We start from the raw sequence: 10,000 nt of genomic DNA on the forward strand, positions 1-10,000 counted from the left end.
GTTGCTCTGATTCAGATACATTTTTCAAAATGTAATCAACAAATACATTATGACGTTTATCAGTGAGAGTTTATTGATCTTTGGAGTAAAACTCAATGAAAAGCAGTATATAAAGTACTTTATATCACCTGTACCTTCACCAGTTGCAACATTAGAAATTGTTGTACATGTAAATGCATGAATAATTATTGTATTGTATTGTATTCAACATTACAATATATGTTATTCGGTAAAATTGGAAATTTCTTTTACTTCTGGTATTTCTATATTTTGACTTGTACAACTTATACTACTATAATTTATCCTGAGTAAGATCCTGAATGCAGGAACTGAGTACTTTTACACTTTGCAATTACTACTTTTAACTCAAGTATAATACTCCTTCCAACAGTGGATAAGCACTAGAGTAAATACATAAATACAAGGCTGAGTTGGAACACATTAAACTAAATAAGACATTACACATCTAATAGGTAAACATCCATATCTGTGTTAGCATTGTTATAAGTCCAGGTATTATCTAAATGCAGAATATGCATTAATAAACTAACATAATACATTTATGTAATCTTTAAAGGAAGGAATTATAACAGATTTGTGGTCTACTTGAAAGAAATAAGACAATCAGGCATGATATGTGGCATTAATGCACCTTTTATTTTGTTCAGGCATATTCCAGGTCGCATTGTTTGGGGTCCTCAGTGAACGCTCGGCGCCAGTCTCTCAGGCAGTCGCAGCTGAAGTAAATACGAGCGAAATTTAGTAAAATACGCCGCGAAAACAAGTCGTTAAGGACATTTGGATCATTTCCAGCGGAACAATGAATCTCGAACTGCTCGGTAATTAACAAAAATGTTTTTTTAATCTTCAATTTATTAGACTTTTCGTACATCGTCAACGCGGTGCACTTGTTATGGTTAGCATTGTTAACCTAGCATGTTACTAGCAACCGATACGAGTCAAATACAATACATAGATGTATTTTTGGAATCGCACTTTAGCAATTTGTGTTGAATTGTTTATCTTAGATCGGTTATTAAGGTTTGGTCTGAGTCTGCATGTAAGCGCTGGTTATAGAAATAGAAGCAAAGACAGTAACTGTTAGCTAGCGTTAGCCCCCATACATTACATGGTCTCTTATTGTATTTGAATTGGACCGCTGGATCCTAACGTTCAGAGGATAACGGGTAATTACAAAAATACACAGCTGGCCCATAGGGAGCAACGTTACTATTCAGGGCAAATTATGTACTACATATACAAATAAAATGAGTGTTTCACAGACGTAAAGGGGGTTTTGAATAGTCTTTCTTGTGCTAATCTCGTCCAGGTTTTATGAGTCTCAATATAGAGATGTTTTGAAAAAACTCTTGAGTGTGTAAAGTTTGAATGAATGAATGAATGAAAATCAGTTAGATCTTACTTTTTTATTTCTATTTTGAGGAGTAGAACGATATCTTAAACTGAGTGTTAACCAGTCGGTTTAGTTTAGTTTGTAATGTAGGTCAGGTTTGACAGGTCTCTGTACTGTGTGTCTTTAGTTGAGCTAGACCAAAATAAGAGGGTTACATGCAGTTGTTGTCAGAAGTTTACATACACTTGTAATGAACATCGTGGCAGTCCAGAATTCCAGTGATTTCTACAGCTGTCATTTTTCTGTGATGGAATGAGTGGAACACATACTACTTTGTCACCAAAAGCTTTCATGAGGTTTGGTTCAATAATTGATTTATTATAGGTGTGTGCTGGGTCAAAAATATACTAACAACAAGTTAAATAACCAATTTTGGTGATTACAGAAAGTGGTTTCAACCAATTTTTCTTAGTAGCATGGTCCCTTAACGTCTTCTGAGTGATTATGATTGGTAACGACTGATGACTTTTCTGGGCCGATTTTAATAAACAAAAATCAAACACTACAATGGGAAAGTCTAAGGAGCTCAGCATTGATCTGTAAGATCAGTTTCATGAAAATCAGTGCTTGATACTTATTTTTTTTACTTTGAGAGAACTTTCAAGTTGTCTTGTAAATGTGGTGCTTCATCTCAGATAAATTCACATTTTTTGTAGGTGAAGTGTTTTTGTTAAAATATTAAATAGATATCTTTTCCCCTGGTAAATATCCATTTCTAACCTTTCGTAAATACAGAGATCTTTATTATGAATTACTGATTCAGACTTTGGAGGCTGTTTTAGGGGTTCTTTCATAAATATTTCACTTGGTTTGTGGGGAATTTTGTGCTTTTTTTCTGAGATTCCAGTTTTAATATTGGACATACTGTAGCCTTTATCTTATTGCATTTGTGACTTAAATCTCTGATCAATTTTCACTTAAACATTTCTGAATACATTCCTCATGAAATCCTTGACTTTAAGTGCTCTGCTGTACCACACAGAATATATGTACTACGTTGACTGGAATGAAATAATGATAAGTTGCATGTTGTGTTTCCGAGTCGGCTCTCACTTTAGTACATAATCCTGTATGAATGTTAGTTTGTTGTGAACTGTTTGTCATCATCTCTCTTTTGTTATTCCTCTCCTAGAATCGTTCGGGCAAAACTATCCAGAGGTAAGTCACCAGCCACTGACTTATACTGTAACCAGATAGAAGCCTTAGTTGGTACTTTTGGACTGAAAATCAATTGTGTGTTTTGTGTTGTCAGGAGGCAGATGGCACTCTGGACTGTATCAGCATGGCCCTCACCTGCACCTTCAACCGTTGGGGTACCCTGCTGGCAGTGGGCTGCAATGACGGTCGCATTGTCATTTGGGACTTCCTCACACGGGGCATTGCTAAAATTATCAGCGCACACATCCACCCAGTCTGCTCTTTATGGTAAGACTCATTATACACTCCTGCTGGGGGTGTGGGCATCACTGCCTGGCTCATGTCCCATTTTATGTACAAAAACACTCAGAGACATCCATCTTTTACCTGTCCACACTGGAGGGATTTGAACGTCCCTACCAAATTTAAGAATGCCATATGTTTGTGTGTCTGCAGCTGGAGTCGAGACGGCCACAAGCTGGTGAGCGCTTCCACAGACAACATTGTCTCGCAGTGGGACGTCCTGACTGGAGACTGTGACCAGAGGTTCCGCTTCCCATCACCCATCCTGAAACTGCAGTGCCACCCTAGAGACATGTGAGTGACCTGATAGCATCTGTCTGTATATAATACACCTGATGTGGTGAGGTTCAGCCGTGGGTCAGATACACCATGATAGGTGGTGACTTCACATATAATTTGTCTTGTTCGTTCCTATTTTGTAATAACAACAAATTATCTTTTTGTTTTAGGGACAAGGTTCTGGTGTGTCCGATGAAATCAGCCCCTGTCCTTCTGACTCTGTCAGACTCCAAACATGTTGTCCTGCCTGTGGACGACGACTCAGACCTGAATGTGGTGGCAGCTTTTGACAGGCGGGGGGAGTATATCTACACTGGCAATGCCAAAGGAAAGGTCAGTCACTCTGATACACAAAACCTTACCTTGCACCTTTCAATCACACCATTGAATTTCAAGACAGCACAAGAAAATATTAATTTTACAGTGACAAAACATCAGTGGTCAGAGGTTTTTAAGTAGAAATAGAAATGTACTGCCTTTGGTGCCTATATAGAATCTAAAAAGTGGCATCCTTCATATCATTGAAGGCTAAAAACCTCCAATTTTCACATCGATGTAGTAATTTTCATCAGATGAAATAAAAAGATAAGTCACTACACACTGTAAATTTCACTCCACTCACATTTTACACTCAAAACTGTCTTTGTGTTGTAGGAATGTTGTGATAAAGTGTCTTTTCTGTTTTGCCTCACCATCATATCTCCCTCTCCTGTTGTTGCAGATTCTGGTGTTGAACACAAACACTCAGGAGCTGGTGGCTTCCTTCAGAGTGACAACTGGCACCAGCAACACCACTGCCATCAAATCGATTGAATTTGCACGCAAGGGCAGGTGGGAGGCAACAGAATGTCTTTCTGTATCTAGACCTGGATGAATAAACTCAGCTTGGACTATCAATCTTTGTCTAATTCTGCCTTTTTTGTCCATCTGTCCTGTTTTCTGTGCAGTTGTTTCCTCATAAACACAGCAGACCGGATCATCAGGGTGTATGACGGCAGGGAGATACTGACCTGTGGCCGAGACGGTGAACCCGAGCCCATGCAGAAACTACAGGACCTTGTCAACAGGTACGTCACCAAATGACTAGAGCAGAGGACATGTGCTGTTGAGGAAACTGTTGGAATATTTTGATGTCAGAAATTGCAGTGATATAATTGACAAGCTTCTTCCAGTATAGCAACCACCAGCCAATATTGCAGGGCTTGATGAAATTTCAGTACCTGAAATCAAAGTTTGTGAAGCTTGCTGACAGTGTGTCACATTACGTACCACTTCGTCTGTCTCGTCCTCTGATTCCCTGATGTCCTCCGCTTGTGTTTTGTGTGTTCAGGACTCCGTGGAAGCGCTGCTGTTTCTCCGGTGATGGTGAGTATATCGTGGCTGGTTCGGCCCGGCAGCACGCCCTCTACATCTGGGAGAAGAGCATCGGCAACCTCGTGAAGATCCTGCATGGAACCAGAGGAGAACTTCTGCTTGATGTCGCTGTAAGGAAGTCAACAGCTCTTTCTACGCATTTTAAGCTTTGTTGATTTGTCTTTTCCTTTGTTTACAATCAGCTAATTTACCCATCTCATTTTGACCTCTGTCCAGTGGCATCCTGTCCGTCCAATTATTGCGTCCATCTCCAGCGGAGTGGTGTCCATCTGGGCTCAGAACCAAGTGGTAAGTAGAGAATGGCAGTAAAGGCAGGTTGACCATGAGTTTATATCACAGACAGATTATTTCAGTGTCAGACTCTCATGCTCCTTACATTTAGAGATAAGGCTCTGTCTTCGATACAATGGTTATCGAACTGTGTGACCGATGAATGGCTGCTTTTTTTGTCTGCAGGAAAACTGGAGTGCTTTTGCTCCAGACTTTAAAGAGCTGGATGAGAATGTGGAGTATGAGGAGCGGGAGTCTGAATTTGACATCGAGGACGAAGACAAGAGTGAACCCGAGCAGACAGGTAGACAACACGAACACACACACATCAGAATCTAGATTAAAATACAAGTGATTTTCCTTAGGCGGGTATTGAAACACCAAAACAACAAGCAATAAAGTTAAGTTTTCTCCTCAATTATGTATTTTGATGTGCCAATCTGAAGTCTGTTTGCATTTACTCCTTGTATACTCTCATCCAGAATTATTCTTATTGTTAGGGTGATTGTTTTAGTCAGTTTCTTGATGTCATACACAACCACATTATTATCAAACACATTTGCAGTAATTCCATCAGAATGTGACCCAGCTGCAGTCTGACGGTTGACATCACCTTTCCTGCTGGTTAAACTGCTTTAACTAGTCATCAGTTATCATACTGTGAACACCATCAGGTCGTCACGCCCCCGCTCTGCACCGCCAGCTTATCCACTCACACACGCACATTTTGCCTCTGTGCATCAGAGGTGCAGCGAAATTTCTCCCCTCGCAGCACCTGAGACTTTCACACAGAGGAGGATGCAGAGAATTGGTGTAGTAATCCTGCACTCAAAGGGCAGTGTGAATGGGGCTTCTGCTTGTCTCTGGATGTCTCAGACAAGAACTTGTGCTCTTGTTACAGGCGCAGATGCTGCAGAGGATGAAGAGGTGGACGTCACCACCGTTGACCCCATAGTTGCTTTTTGCAGCAGGTGAGAAACAACAACAACAACACACATTCAGCAACATCTGTGAAACAAGTTCCCTCTCTGATCTGATAAGTGTTATCTGTTATCTTAACTGAAAACCCGCTTGGTGCTAGTTCAGCACTCTTTAACCATGTCTTCACAGATACAGTAATGAGTTGAAATTAAAAGCAGTATGCCAAATCAAAAAAATAAATCTTACTTCAAGGTCCAGTTACTTGGGTTTTGTTGAAAAAAGTGGATCTTCAGTAAAGATTTTTAAAGATTTCTTCTAAATATTTTTATCCAAGTCATAAACGATGGAAAAATAAGAAAAACAAATTTAGAGTTCAGTGTTATAATCTTAGTTTTCTGACTCTGGTCTTTCATTATCACTCAGATATAAGCGTCATTGCACTAGCCCACAGTTGTTTTATTTATTTACAGTTCTTTTAATTACTTGTAAGTTCATGATCATCCCTTGAACTTAATTCAACTTTTTTTCAAGCATGGCCCATTAAATCTGGAACAACTGACCATCATCATCACCACCGTCTGTTAGAGTTCTTAAATCTGTGTAACTATTCAACTACTGACCGTCTTGTGTTTGTGTCTGGAAGTGATGAGGAGCTTGAGGACTATAAGGCACTGCTATACCTTCCGATTGCTCCTGAGGTGGAAGATCCAGAGGAAAACCCCTTCGGCCCGCCACCCGACGCCTCGGTCCAGACTACTGCCCCAGAGGACGCGCTGGCCGGTGGCGACAAGAAGCAGAGGCAACCTTCGTCTGAAGGAGGCCCGGCCAAGAAGAAGGCTCGCACCACCACCATCGAACTGCAGGGGGTGCCCAGTGACGGTGAGACGAACCCAACAATAAATACACCCACAAGGAGCAATGTCAGGCCAGTAACTGAACATTGTTGTATAAGAGAACAGCCTTTTAGAAAATTCTGCCCTGTAATATTTTAGTAAAAGGTAGAGCCATCATAAATTCTAAATCAACAATGTTGTCGTTAAAATTAAAACTGAGAGCAGCTGAGTGGTGAGTATGACATGATTAGGTACAATATGATGAATTTAGCAGGTAAGGGAGTTTTAGTTAAGGTCTTTAAATTAAGTCTCACCCAGAGTCCACCTTCTCTCTCTCCTCTCAGAGGTGCACCCCCTGCTGGGTGTGAAAGGCGATGGCAAGTCCAAGAAGAAGACAGCAGGCCGGCCCAAAGGTTCCAAAGGTAAAGACAAAGACTTCCCCTTCAGGCCCAAGCCCTACAGGGGCGAACGGCCCTCCTTCCCCGTGGAGGCCCTGGGCAGCTCTGGCCCAGGTGGAGGAGGAGGAGGAGGAGGGATGAAGGGCAGAGCAGAGGGGGGCCTGCCCACAGGTAAGCACGCCACTGCCCCTGTTGCTGCTGAGTCTGGGAGCTCTGCTAGTCCTGCAGCCCTGCTAGTCTGACTGACACCGCCTGTCTCCAAGACAACCCCCCACCCCACCCCACCTCCTGTATTGCTTCAACCTCACGTGAACCCCCCCCCACACCCCCACACCAACCCCCACCCTCCAGCTCACTGACAGAGGCCCATCTGTTGTAAAGCCGCAGTCTGGAGGTCGGAACACAGAGACTTGGTTTTAGTATCCGTCTGGGGTGATCCGATCACAAGTGGACAGTTTTGAGCCCGTCAATTCACACCTGGCATTAAATGCATCTTGAGTGACCTCTTGTGATCGGATTTTACTTCCCTGCTCTATATGCAAGTATACACCTACATCACTAAAACATGAAGAAATAAATATGATATATAAATTAATGTATGTTTGCTGAATAAACAATTAGGCTCAAATAGTTAGAAATTTGTTGTAGAAAGCGTTTCACAAAGTTTCTCCTGAGTCTCACAATTTGGCAGTCTTTTAAGGGAGTTTGGGGACTTTCTCCTCAGGCATCAGAGAAGTACCTTCATTAGTTAATGTTTTCTTTATTTGCAAAATGCTATTCTTTTGTAAATGTGGTGTAAATGGTGAAATCCAAAGGAACTAAAGAGTGATAACAAAATGGAGGACAAATGATGAACAGAGGACACTCAAGGACGGGGAACAGACATGGGAGACACAGACGAACCATCAAAACAAGAGAAAAGTGGTAGAAAAATAATATTATTTATTGTCAAATTAGTTGTATCCCTCCCAGACTGTGGCTTTACGACTGTTTAACCTCTTCTAACCTCAGCCTCACTTTGACTAATTTGTGAACTGTGGTGAAGTTGGACTGTAGTTGGCAGATGGGTGTTGACGTGGAAAACACTGGGATGGTGCAGCTTGTTTCCCTGCGGGCTAGCTGGCTAGTCTACATCTACTTCCTGCTTGGCCTTTGACCCTCCTGCTCCCGCTCCCACCTCGCTCCCTGGGCTTGCCATGTGACATGAACGTGTGTCTGTAGCAGCGTTGCTCAGGTCCTGTCCTTTCTGTTTCTGTGTGTGTCGGAGACACGTGTGACGACAATTAAAGTCGGTTTTAATGTTTCATCTTACTTTGAACTTCAGTCAAAAATTCACCAACAGTTAGATCAAAGGGGAATCCCGATATTTTTTTTATTTGGGCACTGTACTTGCATGTCTAAATGATTCCTGCTCACTAAATGTTTTGGAATTGGTCCTGTACATTGCCTCAGCTTGTAGCTGACTGAAATAGCTGCAAAGTAATCCTGTGGGGCTGTCAAAGTTATGTCTACTAGAAGGGTTTGTTTTTGCCACCGACAGGAGGGGAAATTTTGAATTGGGGAGACGTAAGGCTGGTTATACTTCGATGGCCCTGACCGAATTGTCTTGATTCTATTGAGTAACGAAAAGGTGTCTTTCATTAAGTGGTATCAAAGTCAAGGTATCAGTACCAAAAAGTTCTTTAACGAAACCCTGTCCTAGAGAGAGGAGTTTGGAGTTTACCTTGAGGACCAACCTGCAAAAATGTATTTCCAAAATCAGGGTTGATTACTTAACAGATTTTTACAGTCTAGATGAGGCAACTGTAACAACTCACCTCACAAGATTTCAGATCGAGAACTTGAAAAGTTGTGTTTAGTGTTAAAAGGAGGGATCTTCCACTTTAAAAAAAGGTACAATTCTGTAGGCATCGTTGCAGAAATGTTGTCAGACAATTAGAGTAACAACCTCAGCCTGTCAGTGACAAAAACAAGGACTTTAAGTGGACATCGCTTTGATTGTCAGAGTTGCCCCAAAGGATTACATTGCAGCTGAGGCAAACTAATGGATTGAATCCAAAGCTTCTGGTAAGTATGAATCATTTACACACCATATTGAGACACAATTATCTGTAAGATTTAATTAGACTGTTCTCCCTCAAATCAAAAATACATATTTTCCCTCTTACTGGAAGTTCTATTTATTCATCTCAGTGGTTTTTGGTGTGAGACGCCAAGTTTTAGAGATATTAGGACATACAGTTGTCTCCAGGGTGAACTGCATATCGAGAGCCACTAGTTTCTTTCTTTCATTTCTGTAATCATATCAAGGATTAGATGTTTGTTTTTATTTAAACATTTGTCTTCTTCTTTAAACAGTTTTATTAGTAGTGACTCAACTGCTTTCAAAAAGTGACAGTATTTATGTGATTAATATGTCAATGAAAACAGGATTGCATTTAAAGTCATACCTGAAAAACAGTAACTTTCCAACAATGTCCATGATGTGTCTGTCTGACTGTATCTGTGTTCCTCAGCAGGGACTCTGGTCTCGCAGTACAACAAACAGCATGACATCGGAGGGATGGACTGATCGCTGCTGTGTACAGCTGTGAAGAATCACCAGCAGGCTTTAAACCAAGAGACACAAAGCCTGAAATGATGTACAGACTGTGTTAGTGAGCAGCCTGTTTGGAGTGCAGACTGTTTCCTCTTCCAATCAGAGCACAGCATTACAGGAAAACTCCTCAGCCCGGATGAATGACAGGAGCCGACAAGGAGAGCGTGGAGCAGCCGAGTCGTCGCAGTAGAGATCACATGTCCTCTGTCTCTGTAGGATTCATCATGTATAGAACGCCTGCGTCCTGATAGTGTGTGTGTGTGCGTGTGGGTGATGTCTTTCTTGTTGTTTTTATACGTATTAAAACATTTTTGATTTATAAATAACATGCAGCTGTGTGGTTCTGTGTGCGAGCCTGAACTTGTCTATAATGCTGACAGATGACGGATTTCTGAGGCAAATTTAGATGTTCAAAAGCTGGATAAAGAAAATCAGAGGTTTTATTCGCTTGGTTTGGAGTTTGGTCCAAGAG

The 10,000-nt window shown here is 41.4% G+C and overlaps 1 protein-coding gene across 5 annotated transcripts; it reads left to right on the top strand.

The window, feature by feature from the left end:
- The first annotated feature begins 680 nt into the window (after nt 1-680).
- On the top strand, nt 681-9,856 carry rbbp5 (retinoblastoma binding protein 5). Of its 5 annotated transcripts, none has more exons than XM_030420695.1 (14): nt 681-839; nt 2,547-2,572; nt 2,667-2,839; nt 3,008-3,148; nt 3,304-3,466; nt 3,855-3,964; nt 4,081-4,200; nt 4,464-4,617; nt 4,724-4,795; nt 4,964-5,081; nt 5,679-5,748; nt 6,342-6,577; nt 6,876-7,100; nt 9,446-9,856. In XM_030420695.1, exons 1-14 carry the CDS (start codon nt 821-823, stop codon nt 9,499-9,501), a joined length of 1,683 nt encoding a protein of 560 aa, XP_030276555.1. In that variant the 5' UTR covers nt 681-820; the 3' UTR covers nt 9,502-9,856. The 5 variants fall into 5 exon arrangements, with proteins under 5 accessions (XP_030276555.1, XP_030276556.1, XP_030276558.1 ...); XM_030420696.1 differs by having other exon boundaries at nt 9,449-9,856; XM_030420698.1 differs by having other exon boundaries at nt 6,876-6,953.
- The last annotated feature ends 144 nt before the right edge of the window (nt 9,857-10,000 follow it).

Source organism: Sparus aurata, chromosome 6, assembly GCF_900880675.1.
Source record: "Sparus aurata chromosome 6, fSpaAur1.1, whole genome shotgun sequence".
NCBI lineage: Eukaryota > Metazoa > Chordata > Actinopteri > Spariformes > Sparidae > Sparus > Sparus aurata.